This window comes from Triturus cristatus, chromosome 7 (genome assembly GCF_964204655.1).
Source record: "Triturus cristatus chromosome 7, aTriCri1.1, whole genome shotgun sequence".
In the NCBI taxonomy this organism is placed as follows: domain Eukaryota; kingdom Metazoa; phylum Chordata; class Amphibia; order Caudata; family Salamandridae; genus Triturus; species Triturus cristatus.
This window is the reverse complement of record NC_140590.1, coordinates 104166833-104187856: the sequence shown is the minus strand read 5'-3', so window position 1 is coordinate 104187856 and position 21024 is coordinate 104166833. Positions and strand designations below refer to the sequence as shown.

The following is a 21024-nucleotide window of genomic DNA, read 5'->3' as shown; positions in this document are numbered from 1 at the left end:
AAGCCATCCACTGTGCATTCTGTTAGAGCCATAAAACAACCCCACCACCCTCACAAACCTATCAAGCATCTACAACCATGGATTGGGTTAACAGTGAGAACGGTGGAATGGGGGGGGGGGGGGGGGGGGACGGAAACAATAGGCCGGCATCAGCCAACCTGGCACTTTGTGACTATACATAGAAGAATGTTTTCTCCTACAGATGAGAATGACGTTTTTATGCTATTCTACATGCAATGCTTGAAATGGTTTCATGTACAACATCTACACAAGTCTACATGAACATTTGTAGTGTGTCAGTAAATACTGACACAAACTGGTTTCGGATAACACATCTGTATTGTACCGCTAGGAAGCTCACAATTTGCAGGTCTACGGAATGCGCTCACTAGCGGTGGCACTTGGATGCTCCTGAGGATGCAATCAAGCAGTGGAGACACTACATCTCCTCCCAACTTCTGGCGACAGATGTAGTGTTTAAGGGGGTCTGGCACTGGTAGAAGGGTGAAAGGCCAGAAGTTCAGGATGGGAAGTGTGCAGGAATAGGTGTACAGAACTCAGAGGGTTCCAAACATGTCCCTCCTTGGCGGTTCTGCCTTGTGAGTGCGCTCGATGGAACGGCACCTGGAGCATCCTTTAGTGTTCTCAAGAGGGATGTGACGCGAGTGAGTGAATGCTTCGGATCATGGACCGTTGAGCATAAGTTATGATGCAAGGATCCTGATCATACAATAAATGTGCCTTGCGAGAGCCTTGGTCCTACCTGAGCCCTTCTTCGGGTGAGAGAGTGCTTTCAACCTCTTCTTCCACTATTGATCATCATGTACTTCATCCTCCGATGACAGTGCGGGCAGGCGTTGCATTTTGTGGGATTAAAGTTCTGTTCCTCCACAGCATATTTCAGGTCGCCCACCAGTAGTGCCACGAGCTGTATCCTTAGCGCCTTAGCATTGCCAAGGCCATCACTGCCTTTGTGGACCAAAATTCAACACTGGACTCAGTTCGTCTGGTTTTCTTCTCACTCCCTGGCAGAGGATCAGCGTTGGCTACTGCGGTGGATGAACTACGCTGGATACTGATGGAAGAGCGGAGAGCAGCGGTGGTATCACTTGACCTCTCTGCAGGCTTCGAGTCCATCTCTCATTCTATCTTGCCGGCACGACGCTATGAAATTGGAATTAGGAACACAGCCTTTGTTTGGGAACATTGTATTTACAAGATAGAGCCCAAACAGTTATCATCTCGTTTCTTCTATTCAACTTCTAAACTGATCTATTCAGCCGCTAAACCAGTGAAACAAGGGTCCCTCGAGGCTCTTCATTAAGTTCCACTTTAATAGCTGTGTCCTTTCAATAGCTCATTTGATCACCATACGGTTTTATCTTCATTACCTATGAGCACAATAGAAACATTATAATTTGTTCAGCTGATCCTCTGGGACGCACCAAGGTGTAATGTGAGTGCGCCTCCCCACAGTCACCCTTTGGATGAATATGCTTTGGATGGAGGTAAATATACAAAAACCGGGGATACTCCTGCTTGAAGACTCAACTGATGACTGATCGGACAGCTGAAGGCCGTCGAAGTTGAGTCCTCCACCCACCCCAGTTGCTACAGTCAAGGATCTCACCCAGAATGCGCACGTTAGGAGAGTCACACCTTCTAGTTGTTATGCTACATCTACAGATTATCGCAAACTACTCCAGGCTGTAACTAAGTGATCGCCTGCCACTGCTCCACTCATCAGCCCTCAACATGAGAAAGAGCCGAATGTCGCTCATTCAGGTTACAAACAGACAGACACTGGAGTACTCTACCTCTTCATCGAGGACAAGACGTAAATTAATTTCGTTTTGGGAAATCTTTGAAGAATCTATCATTTTAACATCAAACTTTAACCCCTATTATCTTTGCTTGCTACCACCAGCATGCGCTTCTGGGTAGCTGCTGCGCTTCAGAAGAATTTCTAACACAATACAACATAACAGCGTCTGGCAGAGCAGCTGAGAAATCTGCTTTCGGGAAGCTTGATAATGTGCAAGGCTTTCCTCAGAGCAGCCATGAAACATCTCCCAATACCATTGACCTGAGGCCACAAAATCGTGGTCTTTCTGTGATGGGAGCTCATGTATGAAACAGACATCTTGAAATCCTTTCTGTTGAGCTTTGGGCCACTGACGGATTTTGTAGCCTCTGGTATGTCATATGGGGGATCATCTGTCCATGTCCCTACCTCTGGAAATGTGGATCATTCATCGATGACACTAGCCGATACTGTCCTCTAGCAAGTGGCCAAAAGACATAACTGAGTAAAACAAGATACCCTGTGGTAGCAGAGACAGCTCTGCAGCCCGCACTGTACGTTGCGTATTGAAGCTTTGACATCCATGAACCAAGCATGCCTTTCTTCAACTCACTAAGAGAAAGGAACCGCAGCCTTTTGAGCAGCAAGATGCTTTGGTGACCACTGAGTGCTGGTTCCACAACCACCTTTTGCAGTGCTTCTGGGATGACCAGTGGAGCACCCCTCATCAATAGCTCTTTTGTGTGATGGATCGGGGTACGCTGTACATAGGTGAAGGGCTTTAGTTCCCTGAGGGTTCCTGCGGTTAATCCTTCCTTCATTCTGTCAAGGTCTCGCCAACGTATTAGTTTGGATAGGATAAGTTATGGCACTCTGGAGACCTTGATGGAGGTCTTGATCATACGCTTGTTGTTATTGGCAGGGGGTTGGCCATCTTTCCTGATCCATCAAATGTCTTCCTCTGCAATGGAGGGTCGAGACGTCGTAGAAGGCAAATGGAACTTTACAATAAAACTCAGCAAGTGTATAATCCTGGGCAGGCTTATACGCTTTGCAGCGCACTAGTCCTTCAGTCACAGGCCTCATCATTCAATGCACGGTGACATCCTAACCCTTAAGTTAGCCAAGGGTAGTGACGAGACTCTGGGGCTCAGTTACAACTGTGAAAGCCCACTGCGACACCCATCAATCAGGAAGCTTGCGAAGGAACTTTGTCTGGATCATGGTTTTGTGCAGCAGTTCTCTTCTGAGCTCCCCCAGTGATCGGGTGTTATAGTGGGTGAATGGAGCTTTTGTTAAAGGCTCCCAAACTTTTTGGAACTCCAACCAGAGTTATCCTGCTCCTGAGAAGGAAAGTGCAACTTGTTGGCGTGTTGTATCTCATGGGCACCCATGGAAGCCTTAACATTCAAGAACAAATACAAATGTCCATACAGCATTCAAATACTTCCCACGCTTGCTCAGACGTCTGATGGCATGGGCAACACCAGGCTGTGGGGACTGTGGGCTGGGTTCATGTTCAGCTAGAAGGGCCTCCAGACCAACCCGGGCTTGCATCGCAAAGCCTTGCGCATGTAGTGTAGGCTTAGACTTAGATGAATAGCTCACATTTGCAATCTGGACGCCAGGCAGCCCTGCGACCACGCGCGGCTCTTGTCCTCTCCTCGTAAGTCCGGAGGGGCACTGGCTGAAACTGTTTTAAATGTGCCTGATACAAAACTATCCTTTCCCAGGAATGCGCGAACACAGTACACATTCTCCAGACAGACGTTGATCTAACAGAGTCTCCTTTCCCTTTGTGGATCAGTTTGCCTGCTCTTCCCGAAGAAAATGTGTCCATAAAGGTCAGCACAGGCTCACACATTTTTTTCTTCCACGTTAAGTGTAACATTGATGCTTCTCAAAGCAATATTCGTCATTTCCAGGATTAAGAGATCTGGGGATGCCTTGGACAACTTTCCATTGTTCTTCCTGGAAAGCGTCAGTTGCGGATGATGCACCAGAGCTGAGGCACTTGTATCTCAAAAAGGCCTGTGTTAGCAGCAAACGTGGTAACGTAGCACAAAAAGTGTCAAACGTGGCAGCACGATTGTGCACCATTAAGGTGTGTTTCACCTCCTGAAAGTGGGAAGCAGAGGAACTGGTGTTCTCATTCACTGGCAAGGTTCGGCTGCGCCCTGTCCCTGCAAATTCAGATTTAGACTCGCAAGTGCCCTTTAGGTTCAAGACTAAGAAGAGATATCCGGGTGAGCGCCCTAATAACGGCTGCCGATGCTCTGCTGCAACGGGGTGCTGGCTCCACGTCCAGGTGCTGCTGAATGTTGACAGGGGTACCCCAGACATGCTCGGGGTGATCTGCCTGTCCTTCACGTGCCAACCCCCTCAAACACTCTCGGGCACATGTTCACGCAGTGACGTGCTTTGGTTCTTCGAGGCTGGCGGTGGGAAGCAGCGCACCCGCAGACGGCCTCGGTAGGCGCAGATCTGAAGCTCGACGGGCACCGGTGTCAGCCTCTGCGTCAATGACACAGATACTGAATGAACCAGCTTGTGTTTATTTAGACTTCACTGAGCAAAAGTAAGAAACCAATCCCGAGAAGGTATGACACATGTGTGATCCTTATGTGTAGACGTTCACTTTTAGGATTAAATAGATTTTTATTGATTTTCAAACAGGCAAGTAACATAATCACTCTCTTAAATCCATAGGCCGGCAAGGAAAAGGGGATTTGGAATGGGTGAACGAGGGGAATAATAGCCGCAAATTTCAAGGAGAGGAAGAGAAGAAGGGAAGAAAGTAAAGAGCGCTGGGAGAGGAGAGGGGGAGATGAGAGGGAATGGGTGAATGCGCTCACGAAGCAATATCAAAGGGTTCCTTCCCAATCTCTGCGCGACATCGTAGACGGATTACGCTGTGTCTGATCTGTGTCCATTGAAAGACAAAGCACACGTAGGTACGTTGGGCAAGAAAGTTCCCGAAAAGTGGTGGATAGGAATTTCAAACAGTGGCCCTAAGTCTTTCCAAAAGAAGAAGTAGCGTGTTCCACGATGGAGTTAGCTTCTCCATACTGAGTAAGTCCCAACGTTTGTGTAACCAATCAGTGTGGGTGGGCGTGGTATCTGTGCCACATTTAGATAACAGACCCTGTTTAGCGCAGAGTGCTACGGTAATGGCTCTTCGACTCGCATATGTCAGTGCGTTGAGCAGATCCAGAAAAATGTAACTAGGAAAGCGGGGTGTATCGGTATGAAACATCTCAATAGCTGCGAGAACATCGTCCCAGTAGCGGTGTAGCTTGGGGCATTGCCCCAATAGATGAGACAGGGTTCCTGAAGTGTCGCAGTGGCGTCAACAGTGATCATCGCTTCCCCTTTTACACCTAGCGATGCACGCAGCCGTGTAATACCAAAAATGGGTCATCTTAAGGAGAGTCTCCCTACCGGAAGCACTGCAAGCGGAGGTGCGAGCCCGCTGCAGAATATCTGACCATTCTTTGCCAGAGAACTGACATTTGCATTCCAACTCCCATCACGCGCGGGCGGGGGAGGCCGAGGCGCGAGGGACAGTGTCCAGGAAAGCGTAGATGTCAGAGAGGATACGGTGGTCAACCTGCCTAGAGTGAAGCCACTGCTCAAAAGGAGTGAGTAGTTTGCTCGCGTGAGGGCGTATCGAAGTGGGGGTCAACCAGTGTCCAATTTTCATGTAATACCATCGCTCCACATCAGGCACCCCAAATTCTTTTGGTATATGGGGGAAGTCTAGTGGACCCTGGACATCGAAGAAGTTTGCATTCTTTTGCAGTTGGCGTCTTGCCAATGAGAGAAGGATGTGCTGTGCAGTGCAGGGGGAAATCTGCATTCCCAATAACTGGTGTAAGTGGGGAGATGGGGTAGAGAGCTGCTTAGATAGGCTGAGTTGGTTCCATGACCCGACTGTTGCCCCCACTGCTGGGAAAATATACACCCCAGGTGGGCAGTGCCTCTGTGGAAGCCATGGAATTTTCCAAATGTGTATACCCGCAACCTCCTTGTCTAAAAAGCACTAGTGTTTTGCTGCCATTCCACTAAAAACCTCAGCTGTGCCGCCTGGTAATATCTTACCAATTGTGGGATTGCTAATCCTCTCCCAACCATCAGCAGGTATGATCATTCCCTGGCCATCCCAGGGCGTTTGTCTTTTTAAATAAAAGCTTCAATGAGTTGTTGCAATCAACCTTCACTGACGAGGGTTGTGCCAGCTGACCGGCAGGCGACATGATCATTTCTACGCCAGTAAAGACATTACCAGAAACTCAAGGAAAGGAATCATTACAAGTTCTGTAATGTCCTGCACCAACTCAGTTATGTCATCTTCTACCAACACACTGCTCCCAATGGATATTACTTCACATACTCCGGCCCATCCGAGCGCTCATGCCAGTCCGCTGTTTCATATGTGTTGGTATGTTTCCATTTGTTTGGGATGCAAATCAATAGACTAGGAGTGCCACACACGACTCATCACTGAAGAGTGGTGGGGACTTGCGTGTTTTCTGAAAATGTCCCATTTGACTACAGCTATTGTGCTTTTCCTTCAGTACCCACGACCATCGTGTCGAGATGTTTTAAGTCATGGGTACATTGGGCAATTTCACAGGGCCCTTGGAAAAAGATCTTTCTGTCTATCTTAATTATGTCTTCATCTCAACCATTAACAGTCAATACTGGTTGGCATTATGGGGCTAGAATTAGCAAAAGATGGGTGATAAAATGAAAACGTTGTTCTGGACACGGACCCATAAAGTATGTCTTGCCCCCAAACTTCTTAAGATAACACTGGATATGTCGATTGGAAGACATAGCAGTTGTGAAGTATCTGAAGTTTTCCTTCAAATTGAAATATGTGTCAATATCCCTATATCAAGATGAAAACAGTGCACCAGAGGCTATTTTTGTACTATTCTTTCTTCATCTCTGTGGCAGGTTTAAAAATCATGACTCATACAATCAGTTGGAAAAGAAACCTGCGCTAACTCCAAGTTAGAAGCCTGAGAATATTTATTAACAAAAAAATAACCTTCAAATCACACGGTTGGGCAATAAGGGGATCCCCTAACACACAGTGGTTATAAAAGGTAAGGCACACCTGCATGGTATTTAAAAGTGGGACATGTTGAAAATGAGTGTTAACATGTTCCCACAGTGACAACGCCCAAAAAGCTATTTTCACTGTGCAGGACTTCTTAGCTGTCCTGTGTAGAAAACCAAAGTGCAGATTAAAAATAACAATACTGCTAATCCAGGAAAGGGACTAGTTAGAAACAATTACAAAAAAAAATCATTTCAATCAGTGGCAGCTGGCATTTATGGGGAGGGGCTGAGGGTGGTGGCACATGCTAATAATATATTAAAAAAATTAAAAAAACATGAACATGGCGTCCTCCGCTGTGGGTTTATTCTTTCGAAGAAACTGGTTGTTGAAACTCCCTTGACCAATCCTGGCGCTGTTCACAGCATGAGAGCAGCGCCCTGATTGGAGGGAGCAGCCTTACTTGGCGCTCCCCAGCACACTGGAGGCCTGCACTTGCTATGAATCAGCTGTCTTAAGATAGCTGAGTTAGAGATGTTTAACGTGTGCATGTGTGGCTGGCCGTAGCAAGATGGCTGGCCAAAAAAACATATGCACTTTAAACAGTACATAGATAGCCCACCCTCTTCCCTGCTGCTGTAACTCAGCAGGCCCCGCCCTGATACATTATTCAGGACGAGTGGATGAAAAAAAAAAATGGTAAAAAATTACCATTTTATTTTTCATCTCTGGGGCTTTGGGAGGGGCTTTAAAGTGGGGCGGCGCTCCTCCTCTCCAATGGCGCTCCTCCTCTCCCCATTTATTTGGATTGTTAATAAATATTAAGGACAGGTAGCATTTAGAAAGTTAACCGTTATCTACCTGAGCTTTCAGATGGCTAATGTGTAGTAGCTTGCCAGCTCCTCTCAGCCTTGAATGAGGTGTGAAATTCCTCCCAGGAGCATGCAATAGGCTGACCTGAGGGGTCAGAGATGACTCCTCTGAGCTCAACAGAATATGCAGGGTGGGACCTGTACCCCCCCTGTTGACACCCATGTGCCAAAACCTGCATGATAGAGCTATCTGGAGTGCTTGTAAATGTTTTGCACAGTTCAAAGAGCGAACAGGATGCTGCGACAATTCTTGTGTAAAACCCTTCTTTTGTCCTGCCTGACTTCAGTCTACAGCGATTGCTTCAAGCTGGAGCTTAGTGTTAGATGTGGGAGGACATTATCACAGTGCGCTTGCCACATACACTCCTAGCCCTCAGAGCCCACATTTAGTGTAGCTGAAGACATTCCCTATCTCGAAAATACCCTCACACAAGGTATTTTGGGCCTGTTAGCAGTAAAGAAAACAGAAACTATTACAAACAAGCATTTGCAAAGCAATCAGCCTCGCCTTTGGGACCTTATATGTATTTAGCTATGCAACACATTAGCCTGAGTGCTGAAACATCTACTGTTATTTCACATGGAGGGAAAGTAAGCCACAAACTGCGTGACACACCAGGTATGGGAACACATGGTGAGAAATATTATCAGCGGGAAATGGTATAGTCCAAAGCTCTGTTTTTAATATAAAATCAGGGCCTTCGGTTGTCAAATCACTGAAAATACAAGATTTGAAAAAGATAGTATTGTCTGTGAGTGCTCGTGGAAGACAATTTCTGTGGACTGGAATCTAGAGAATGCTACAGTGATTCTGGTATAGTACTGACCTCTGCTGGTCGTTTTCTATCAAGAAAGTTAAATAGAGGCAGTTGCCAGAGAAATAAAAAAAAGAAAGTCCCTCAGCAGAAAGCAATTCTGGTGTTTTACTGACCTGTGCTGGTCGTTTTCTATCAAGACTGGTAAATAGAGGCAGTTGAACAGAAAAAAATCCCCGAAGCGGAAGCAGACAAGTCCTAGGGCTGATCTCCAGAGCCCACAAAGTACAAACACATATAAGTATATGATAAGTATATACTAAAAAAGCACTTTATATGTCATTTGATGCTGAAAGGGTAGTAAGGGAGTCTTTGAAACCCAGTGTCTGTGGATACCTAGCCCGTAATCTCACAATTTTTCCGACACCCAGTTATTTAACCCTCCCGCTGAGCCATTGGGAGCGTGGCCTTATATTTCGCCTTAGGGCAGGCACTATTAAATATGCACTTAGCTTTCCTTTATGGAATTTTAACGACCAATGTGTTGAGCCATGCCCTTGTGACTCCCAGAGCAGGCAAACAATTTTACATTTCTTATTTTTTTGTAAATTTTACATGAAGTACATTAAATGGTTTTTAACGCCATATTTCAAAAAACTAAAACCACTTAGCCTGGAACTTGCATTTTCAATGATTTTGTCCCTGGATGACGATGAACTTGTCTTTCGCGTGAGCTCTTTCCTAAAAACTGTGGTTCGTGCCCGGTTAACAATGTCCTAAAGTAATATGGTTTACTCCTCATGTGCAAAACAGTATTTTAGTGTCTAATTGCATGATTTTATAAATGTTTTGTCTTTTTTCTGTACTTTTATGGATTGTAATGATCCGAATAAAGTTTTCATTGATTGATTGATTGATATACTAAAGTATATACAAGAGGTCTTGAATGCTCGACCTAAAAATAGGTAGTTCAGGGCCTGGGAACCTTCACAGGCTGGTAAAGACTACAAATCTGAACCCTCTCTCAGCCTTCCTCAGAAAACTGCTGGACTTGTATAAGGATACCATGTGGGCTGAACCTGCTGTATTTGGCATCTGTGACCTGTGAAAAGGGCCTGAGGAGGTTGGATCCCCAAGCAGAAAGATCTCCAAGGATTATAAGGCTGATCCCCAAGGTGGCTCCAGGAGCATAAATAAGTTGAAGAGGACATTCCTGTGAAGTGTCAGAGCTTACCACAGGCAACTGGACATGGACTAGAGTTCTCTGTTGCCCTTCGCATGACACCCTTTGAGAGTGCCCCTTGAGGCCCTGTTAAGTGTACACAATTGTGGTTATTTGTGCACTAAAAGAAGTTTGAGAATTGTTTTTAAACGTTTGCGCCAGAGCTCCTGAGCTTCAAGGGAAATGACCACAAAAAGTATCCGACTATCAGTTCAACAGCCTCAGACTGAAATTGAAGTTGATATATCAATGCTTCCTATTTCAACCAGGAGGACTCTGATTCAGGCTCTGATTATGAGCAGAATCGACTATTGCAATGCTCTGCTTCTGTCAACGCATGAAGCCTCCCTAGGTAAACCACAGGTCATACAGAATACGGCGGCCCGTCTAGTGACGGGATTACCGCCCAGGACTCCCTCTATGCCTTTGTTAACAAAGCTTCATAGGCTCCCAGTGAAGAAAAGAGTGGAATTTAAGATAAGATGCATGGTCTTTAAGGCCTTAAATAAGCTTAGTCCTTCCTATCTTGCCAGGAAATGTAACACCTATACTCCCTTACGCTCTCTTAGATCTGGATCTAAAAGATTACTTTCTATTCCCAGAATCAAGAAGTCGCGTACTGGTGGTAAAGCCTTTTCTTACCTTGCCCCAAGTTTCTGGAACAACCTTCCACAATACCTCCGTACTGATATGACCTTTCTCCAGTTCAGAAAGCTTCTGGAAACTTATCTTTTTTAATTTGTTTGCCGCGGTTGTAGGTCTGTTACAAGCGCAGAGATACCCCTTAGGGTGATTCAGCGCTATGTAAAATTATAAAATAAATAAATAAATGAACCTGGCAAAATTAGAAAAGATTATGTCTGGAATGTAGCCGGGCTCAGGACTAATTTGGCTAATACAGATTGACTGACTTTTATCGAGAATGTTTCTATGCTTTCAAGAAACATGGGCCATATCAAGTTTGCATTTAAGTGGATATGCAGCCTATAACATGCCAGCGTAGTCCTCTAGGACAGGGAGGGCAAAAGGGGGGCCTTGTACATTGATTTCCATAAAGCTTCCGGAAAAGGTGTTTTTAAGCATCTTACCATACTATCAAATAATCAGGGTGTCACAGGCAAAGGGTCTTATTTTTGTGCTAATTAACTATTATAATTTTTTTAATAAATCAGAATAGGAGGGGGCTGGTAGATAATCTACAAAGAGTTTTAGGCATCAGCTGTCATAGTGAGAACACTGAGACATATGTCATCTGGGGGACTTTAATGCTCATTCATGCAGTCTACCTGCATAGCAGTTTTTTGGCTGCCTCGTCCCACAGGAGGAAGGGCAAACACACTTTTCACAGAACGATTACAGGGTGGCAATAAACAGGTGCTTTATTAACAATAATCCGGCCTTTGCCAATGAAGTCTGTGGCCCGCCTTCACATTTGTTACCATTTACAGGTTGAGGGGAGGGGTCCACAATAGACTTTATTTTGGTCACGGAGAATTGTACGTCTTACATAACTGACTGGAAAACCCACATCAACTGTGCAAGTGACCACAACCCAATTAGCATCAGCATTCAATTGGAAGGCAAGAAATGTAGTAGTGACCCTCAGGACCCTGTGAAAGATACTGAGGTGTTAGGATGATGAAATGGTACAAGATGAATCCTGTGGGTTTTTGACCAACCTGATAAAGGGCATGGAGAAATCCTTCGAGCTGTTTACTTGAACACAGAAATCTAAAGAGGGCCTTGAGCTCTACGACCAAAGATAAAGTGCAAATTTTACAATGAAGGGGTGAGTATAAGTCAGCTCAGAAGGCAAGGAAGGCAAGGAATAAGAAGATTAAGGCAAGGAATAAGAAGATTAAGGCAAAGGCCTGGGATGCCGTTATAGAGGCCAGCGAACTGTGGCTAATATGGCCTTTTGACAGATCATCAATCAACCCTTTTTTTAGGCGCCCAAAGGCAGTTGGCATTGGTAATGTTGTCAGGACAGACCACTTCAGCACTATTTATGCCATGCCATGCTTACCCTTCAGAGGGATATATGAGAAGATTCTCAAGGAATGTCAACTAACTTGTGCTTGGCCACCGGAATTCACACTAGAAGAAGTTACCCATGGCCAAACAGCTAGTCGCAACACGAAAGTGCTGGTACGAATGGGGTTTCAGTTGATGCTTTCAAGGACAACCTGTGGTCCTCCTCCTGAATAGTTTTTTTCTAGCGGTATGTAACGCTGGCAAGTTAGGCCCATAGTCCATGTACTTACTGTTCCAATTTTCATTAAAGGAAACCTTGGGGAGCCCAGATGTTATCAACCCATTTCTCTGCTGGACTCCCTGGTTAAAGTGTCATGAAAGATCTTGCTAGTCAGGCTAGACTCCTGGGCAAAGGAGCACAAGATTCTTTCAGCAGAGGGTATGGGTTCTGAATGGGCCTCAGAACTACTAAACAGTTTGATTATTGATAAATATACTGTGCAAAAAGGGGGTCACTATACATGGATTTTATGGCACTCGCAAGCGTGTTTGATTGTGTTGACCACAGCACATTGCGGTCTTTGAAGGGGACCTGGGTGTGGATTCAGATATAGTGAAACTGTTGAGGGAAATTTACTGTTGCACATCTGTGAGTGTGCGATATGGGGACACTTGGGAGTGTATGTAGGCATTTAGCCTTAATAGGGGGGGGTCAGGCAGGGCTGTGTCTTGACCCCATTTCTATTTTCACTATACATCAACAGGCTATAGAAGTGAGCTGATGGGTCATGTAAAGAACTGCCATGGGTTGGTCAGTGCCCTGTTCCTGACCTCCTTTACGCAGATGATGTGCTGCTATTGACTCATACCACTAGCCCCCTCCAACAGGTTTTCGAATTTTAAGGCAAACTTAGACTGAAATGTCAACTGTTACAAGTCTTTGTCATTTTTAGAGGGACTACTAAAAATAAATACCGTCCCCTGTTTTTCAACAACGTTTAGCTATGCCCAGTCTCCTCATTTCTTTTTTTGAGGGTACAATTTGATTTCAGAGGCAATTGAAAAGACTTTGTAAGGGCAAAACAGGTTCAGTTTGAGAAACCGTTTTCTGCAGTATTGAGGCTTGCCAGGCACCTGGGGAAACTGTTAAAGGAGATGCTTCAGATATATAAGGAATAGCGTGTCAGTAGAGTCACCTACGGGGCAGGTGTATGGGGACATGCAAAGACTAGCCCCATACAGGCCCTTGAAAAGAAGTTCTTGAGGCGACTACATGCTGCCCCCCAATCGAGCTCCTCGTATGTTATCCACTGGGGCTCAGTTTTGTGGAAAAGCTTAGCCTACTGCACCCTCTTTTATTATGGCATAAGATCTGGACACAAGAGGAAGCTTCTTTTAACAGATTAATTGTACAGGATTGCCTGAATAGTGATCTTGCCCAAGAGATCCCCTGGGTGGGAAATGTCAAACTGATGTGTAGTAGACTGGGCAGACCTGAATTTTTGAAGGACCCCGAGAGCCTTATGGGGATATATAGAGATGAATTAAAGCACATAAATGTCCTTAACCTTGAAGAAGATAGGGTTAAGAAAGAAAGCTTAAAGCTGAACGGTTACTATATTTGGAAACTACATCCAAAATTGGGCTGCAGTCCTATTTGCTGTGGGTAACAGATAGTTACCACAGGTTTCTGTTAACCTCATTCAGACTGAACACCATCCACTTTCAGGGCTTATTTCCAAAAATGAATGATTGATGTGGTATCCATACGGGTTTTCCATGTGGCGGGTATCATCTCAAAGCACTATGAGGGAAGAGGGATTATTAAACCATGGATGCTGAGGCACAGTCTTAGCAACTGTAGGCCAGCCCCGGCTTTTTTCCAACAATTGCAATCTATTAACATTTGTCTTGCAGTTCTAACTGATTTTAAATATGATTTTAGCATTCACATGTAATTGTTTTTATCGACTATTATGAACCTGGGTCTGAAGTTTTAGATGGTTATTTTATTGTGTAAGGCACATCTTTCACCACTTATTTACGTTCTTATTTGCTTGGTACGTAATTGTTATTTAAATTGAAATAGTGCATTCTCAACAGTGGCAAACAGATTAAATCAAGGTTCTCCCCATTGCTGGAAGATGGAATGTGCTACCACAGGGTGTAACTGCCGTTCGTAATCCGCTAGGTGTCACGGCTCACTTCATCCGCCCTGGCATTCAAAGATCCAGCCTGGTGGTTCACGACCAGGGAAATGCTTTGGTGGCTCAGCCAGTTCCAGAGGCTTAGAGCCTCCTGGAACAGGACCCGGACCTCACCCTCTCCTGTTTGTTGCACTATGCGGCGGTGGTGTTGTTCTTGAAGACCTGAGCAAGCCTCCTTTTGAGGGTTGTAAGGAAGGCTTTCATCACCAGGTGAATGGTCCACAGTTTGAACAAGTTGGTGTGGAGCGTGCGCCTCCGCCAGAGAACAGAGTCCTCTGACTTCCACCTCAAATGCAAGAGGCCAAGTAGTTTCAAAACCCCTGAGATCCAGGACCAAGCGTGAAACATCAGGATCATAGCTCGCATGTCCTGGACACGTTGAGCCAAAGGTAAGGCTCGAAACGGCACGGTATCCGAGAGGATTCCGATGCATGGGAGCTTCTGCAAAGAACTCATGAGTGACTTTGGTGCGTTGCTTGAGAAACTCGGCAGAGAGTGGGAGTTTTGCTGTTGTCTGGAGATGGCCCTCGGCATTCAGGGATGAGCCTGCCTTCAAATGCCAATTATCAACGTAAGGGTAGACTGGAATACTTGGCCTGTGATGATGTGCTGCGACCACCGTCATCACTTTTATGACCACCTGAAGGACACTGGTGAGGTTAAAGGAGAAAAAGAACAATTAAAGAATGCAGTTGACCCAACTTGAAGCACAGACAGCCCTGGTGGGACTCCATGAAAGGAATATGAAATTAAGGATTCTGTAGATCCAGCACTACCATCTAGAGTCCTGGATTCAGGGAAGCTAGAACATGGGACAGCGTTAGCATCTAGGAAATAACCAGAATAACATCACGCCCTTATTTCCAATGACAGAACCCTCTCCCTTTAACCAAAAAAGCCTGGACGTCATACTGTAAAATGGACAAATTGTCCCCCATAAGCCTCTCTGATGTAAGTGTCATATGCAGCGGATCGAACAGAAAGGGCAAAGTGTAACTCTGTTGAGCTTTTTGGCGGACTAACTTGTCGGATATAATGCTCTGCCATGACTGCAGGTAATGACTTATTGTGCCTCCTACAGGGTGGCCATGTGCTGCCGAGGTCTACCTAAAGCAGCTTGGATGCTGAAGCAGGAGGGGCAGGGGGCTGGGTAGTGATGCAGGCAGGGGGATTGAGTTGGTCATTGTCTCTGCTGGCCTAGACGTTGCCGGCTGTATCTCCTGGCCCAGCTTTAAAAAGACTGGGAAGCCTGCTACTGAGGAGGCGAGCCTTGATGATGGATCTACACCATACCCCTTCCTTAAACTCAAAAGGGAAAGAAGTGTTAGGGATACTGATATATGGGTGCAGAAAGGCAAAGGTAGCATGCTGTGGCCTTGCTGTTTTCTAAAGTGCTCCAGTACAGTGTCTACTTTTTCCTCCAAATAGGCAGGTGCAGTCAAAGGGCAAATCCATTAATGATGCCTGAACATCATGCGAAAAACCATGAGTCTTGTCCAGGTGTGATTCCGAAGCACCAGGCTGGTACTGACGACCGTGCCTAAGCAGTCTGCAGTCTGTAGTCCTGAACAGATTACATACTTTGCCTCATCTTGGCCAACCTAAAATATTTGTGTGAGTTTGGAGTCGAATTTATGTCAGACTGCCAGCAAGATCTTGTTGACCATGTCCTACAATGCATGTAAGTACCATACAAGGTGACAGCTAGCACTAACAAAGTGAAGGGCAGGACTGGCCGAGGAAAACAACCTTTTTCACAAAGTCTCCATACGTTTCAATTCCTATCGGGAGGTGCTGAAGGAAACAAGTTCAGATTCTCCCTAGTTGTAAATGCCTGGACAACTAAGTTCTCAGGCGTGGGATGCTAAGACGAAAGGCAGGGTCACCTGGGGCTTGTCTGTAGCACCTGGCCACTTGCCTATTTGCTGTCATGCAAGAGCAAGGCTTGGCCCAAACGCCCATTAGCGTGTCAGTTGGGCCTTATTAAAAGGAAAAAGTGTCTCTGAATGGGTTAACGGGGCAGGGATGCTTTCCCTGTTTTGTGATGAAGAGAAAGTACTGTGATATTACGCATTGATAAAATAAAGAATAATAATTTGTGACAAAGTCTTTCTGAGCCTACAACACATTAATACATTTTTAGGATTCGTAACTACTAATATTTTTGTAGGTTAGGCGGGCATTTTCTTTTGTATCTGTCAACGTCGAGCCAGACTGCAGAACCTCTGTGAAGATATTCATTCTGGCCTCTATAGAAGAGAGCTGCAAGTCTAAAACTTCAGCCATGTGCTTCGTCACTATAGTACATGAGGTTGATTCTTCTGTTGGAGAGTGAGGGGGTGAGGTGGGGGGTCACACAACCCAGTGTCAAGGAAAGTGTCCAAACCACTGGCCTAACCCCTAAAGCGGGCTGCTGCCACCATATTAGGTGGATGCATTCCTGTCATCTATATTGTTATCGCCCAGGCCATGTTGGTCATAATCGGAATCCGACCCAAAGATGTTGTGGAGTATTTGTGGGCAGTTCCTAGATAATGGCAAAGTCCAGTCAGAGTGTGAATGAGGTTGGGTTGGGACTTGCATGGAACGCAACTTTGGTTGAAGGAGGGTTGTATTTGTTTTGCAGTGGTACAGAACAATTGAGTCCACCTGTGGCTTTGGGGCCTGCAGCAATGTGGCCAAAATTGGGATTGATTTTGGTGTCGGAATCTAAGGGCCTGATTACGAGTTTGGCTGTCCAACTGCCACGGTGGCGGTCCCAGTAGACCGCCACGGCTGCAGTCTCCCACCCGCCGTATTACAATGTACACTCGCCAACAGTCACTGGAAAGATCTACAAGGGGGTACCGAAGCGCTGACAAACTCCTGCGCTGCATTCTTGGACCCAAGCTATCTGCACTGTCCTCCTTCAAAATGAGGCTTAAATGTCAAACACCCAGACAAGCGAGGTTCAAGCGGATCTAAACGAGGCTTGAGAAGCGGGATTCAAATAACAAACGTGTTTGGATTCAGAACGAGGCTTCGTTTCAAGCCTCGTTCTGAATGCTGACTCATTTATTTTTTAAATCCTGCTTCTCAAGCTGCTTTTGACAACTTGCACATCGCTTGTCTGGGTGGTGTGGGTTCAGGGCCTGGGGTGGTGCAGCGCTACACTCCGCTATGTGTTGGCGTATGGAGTTTTTGCAGAACTCTGCTCTCCAAGCGGAGTGCGGAGTGACAAAAACTCAGTGAATTTTGCCGGCCGAGCAGAGTTTACGCTCCGCCCTTAATTTTTTTACTGCAGTGTACATATATACATGATACATGTGAAAAAAAAACTACTACCAGTACTTTCACATTGCTGGAGTTGGGATCAAATGTGTCCAGTTCAGTCAATGGGTAAATAGTATAAAGTGGGCTTACTTGGATTTTGGTGCCAACAGGGCTGTTTACGTCGGGGTCAAGATGCTATTGCAAAGTAGAGCCCTGGAGGAAGGTATCCATGTCAGTGACTGAATGGCTGAGTAAGCAGGCCAAATACTTCAATTCTGTCGACTCAAAGCAGGCAGTCCCACTTCCACAGTCGGCTCGTCGGTAAGCCAACTTGTAATTCGAACGGCGGTGAATTTCTCAGTACCGCTCAATGACAGCTGCTTTCCCCCGACCACCGTCAAGTCAGTTGGCGATTGGCTGACGGTGTCTGCGGTGCTCCGGCAGTTTTTCATTCAGCAAACTCGTAATAAGGTGGGTGGACCGCCTAGTTTGCAGTTTGAAGACTGACAAACTCGTAATCTGGCCCTAAATCAGGTTGTGTGCAGGAGCCTGAGTCCGAGCAGATCCCGCAGAGCGTGGAAGAGGCACAGACGGCATTGATGATGGATCTACCAATGGTAATCTGACTGGAGGCCTCCTCGGATTCATGGGGTCCAAAGGTGCACAAGAGGAAGCCTGATGGGTGCCGAAAACGCTCAATAAGGCTTCCTGAAAGCCTTATTTGCTGCGACCTTGCAGACAGACCTGACAGTTTGAGGTGCATCATAATAGGTTGGCGCATTAGTTCCTCAGTAGTAAACCGAGAGGCACAGTGGCATTTGCATGACTCCACTGGTTGAGAGCAGTGGGACGGGGCAGAACCCTGCTTTATTTTCTTGTTTTTCTGTGACTCACCTGATGATTTTGAATGCGAAGAAGATTTTTTGTAAAAACAGACTCAAAAGTGGGAACTGGTCAGTGCCCTTGACTTTGACCAGTAGCAGGACTCATGTGTCTTCCATCTGTACACAGTGATGTGGAGTTTGACTCTGTATTCCTGGATCGCCTTGGGATTCATCTGGGTGCAGCTTAAACTAAACCTTAACTAGGAGTGGTGTGGCAAACTTAAACACCAAAGAAATCCCTCAGTGGGGATCCTCACAGACATCTGTTTGTGACAGTGTCTAAAAGGCTTATATCCTGTGGTTGTACCTGGGGACATGTTACCTTGCACACTGTGAAAAGAATTTTGAGCAAAAGCACATAAAAGATGAAGAAAAAAGTTTGGGAGTGAGTGAACTACAGATCCAAGTCCAAAGGCACAGAGAGAAAGGAACTGACGTCAGCAGGGTTAGTTCTTGCATGCGCCTTTGATATCACTTCGGTGGCAGGACAAAGCTGCCGCGGAGCCGCAGGACACCACCTGCTGGCACGCAGGACAAGTAGTGCTCTGAAAACTCTTCAGATCCAGTCTGGTGCCTGGGGGAATTCACATGATCAGGAATTTGTGATTAGAAGTATCCATGAGAAACTTTGATAATATTACAAAGATTGTTTAATTCTGACACACAGAAGAACCTATGCATATTCATGCCATTCTTCCCAAAACTGTATTGGGTGTTCTGGGATTATTTGTTCACCTGTTTAGGATGTTTATATAGTGTCGAGTGTCAGAGCACTAAATCTATGCACCTAGAAGTGTTTCAAGATTTACGTAAATGATTGAAAACATTAAATTTGAATACATAAAGAAGAGCCTCCGGCATCCTCACGCGAGAAGAGATAGAATGTCACAACACGATGCAAAGTTTGTAAAGTTCTATGCTTTACAAATGTAACTTTCAGAAAGGAATGAGATAAAGAGCAAAGAACCGAGTCTACATGGGGAATGATCTTCAAAGACAAGGCGCGGGACTGAAAAGGCATCACCTTAAAACACAGGCTGGGGACAGGGTTCCATCTGGTTCCTGAAATGAGAAGCTGTAGAGAACGAGTGAAGGGAAGAGACAAGGATCTCAGACAGTGGGGGGAGCTGTACCTTTGCATTCATTTTGCACCAACATTAGCATACCTGGAACGCTGAAAGAAAAGAATAGGTGGAAACAGTACACATTCTGGTGTAGCTTTATTGGTTGCTTAGAAATACTGCCTCTGGAAAGCAAGGTTGAATCCTGAAAATGTGTTATTGAAGTATTAGTTTGGAAACACCAGAGGAGACACCAATGCAGTATTAACACAAGAATCAAGAAGCTCTAGGATATCAGATAACAGGACAAGGTAGAGTAGAACAAGGTAGTGGGAAACGGTTGGGAACAGCTCTTTACCCACAAGAGAATGACAGAGAGGCAGGAAACAAGTGAAGTGAAGCAGTGTAAGGGTTCAGAGGACGAACCTCAAGTCTGTCATGGAGAGGAAGAGACTGGGATTCTGACTAGAGGATTGGAAAATTAGAAAAAACACTTTACTCATGTTAACCCACTACTCTTCCTCTATGTTTAATCCTTGATGTTTAATCAACAGATTAAATGTGCTGCAGCCAATGTTCTGCGTGAAGCCTGGCTGGTACACAAACATGCCAAGAGGAAGGAACCCGCGAGCGTGAGACAGCACCAGCGGTACCTACTGAGAGCCATTCACACGTGAGTATATCTGAATGCACTTTACACACTGACCTTGGTTTACCACCACACTCCAGGGCGCATCTCTTCCAAAGCCAGACCTCAGCCTCAGGCTCCAAATGGATCATGTTGTGAAGCAGACCATATCCATCCGCTGGATAGAGAGTGCTTACTCCAGCACCACAATTCCCATCTCCACCTCCTATTGGATTAAGGTAGCAGATGCCCCTCTGAAATTAACAACTGTTTGGATTGTGTCATCCATGGCAAACAGAACCAGTGGAGTTGAGCACTAAAAAGTGGAAATATTTTCAAATGTATACAGATAAAAGCTGTAGAACAGTGCTGCCCACACCTTTTAGAACCACAACCCAATTTTTAGGAAGACAAACTTTTGTGCCCCGCTCAGCTTTAATTGACAGGAGGCGGGCACATTTTTTAATGTGACTAAAGCCTATCGTGTGGTAGCGCACTGTCATTTACAGGCACCACATTTTCCCTTGAAATGGCCAATAAATTTACACATACATTCAGTTTTACTGATGAAACTATATTGAACTTAAATGACAGTGTGTGGAAATCGGTTTCAGTGAATATTTCTCATTAGTGCATCACCACATAAAGTGTCTTGATTTTTTAATCCTATTAAAATCACACGTCACAATTAAAAGAAAAAATGTGCTTTATTTTTGTTTTGCTTACTGCTGAATGTGTACAATTTATTTAAAGTTATTTACATTTTGTTGCATGTTACAAAACAATGAATTTCTACTGCCTTCTCTTTCTTAGTCTCTGTACTACAGCAAGAAGACTGTCACATAATTCACTTTACATTTCTCTCTCTAAGTGCTATGTGAGAGGAGTTTGTAAACACCAATTTCCGTGTTCAAAAATAAGCAGCAATGTGTCGGAAGACATAGCCTGACATATGACTTCTGTCTTTAAAGCAAAGCAAATGTGACAAGATAAATACAGAATTTAAAGCTATCTTTATTTATTGCTTGGACTTTGGTGACCTACAGCAATTTGACTGTACACCCAACAGTGGGTTGGGACCCACAGTTTGGGAAACAATGCTGAAGAAAATGTATTTTCCAAGAAAAGGACAGTACAACACAGTACCTAAAGGAAGTGAATTATTTCAGTTAAGTGTAGTCATTTTCTCTTCTTAAGCAAAGGCAATTTGCAATACTATTGCTACAAATACTGGATTACTCCTCGGCAGGTAAGTGTTGGAGTGGTTCTCTTCACCAAGCTAGACCTCTGTGCCTAA

The 21024-nt window shown here is 45.2% G+C and overlaps 1 protein-coding gene across 1 annotated transcript in view; it reads left to right on the top strand.

Annotated features, from left to right (window-relative positions):
- Positions 1-21024, top strand: part of KCNN4 (potassium calcium-activated channel subfamily N member 4) — a 598479-nt gene that overhangs the window by 457053 nt on the left and 120402 nt on the right. Inside the window, exon 6 of the mRNA XM_085615741.1 lies at positions 19654-19772. Within this exon, the coding sequence (XP_085471867.1) occupies positions 19654-19772 (119 nt within the window). The remainder of the gene's footprint in view (positions 1-19653; positions 19773-21024) is intronic.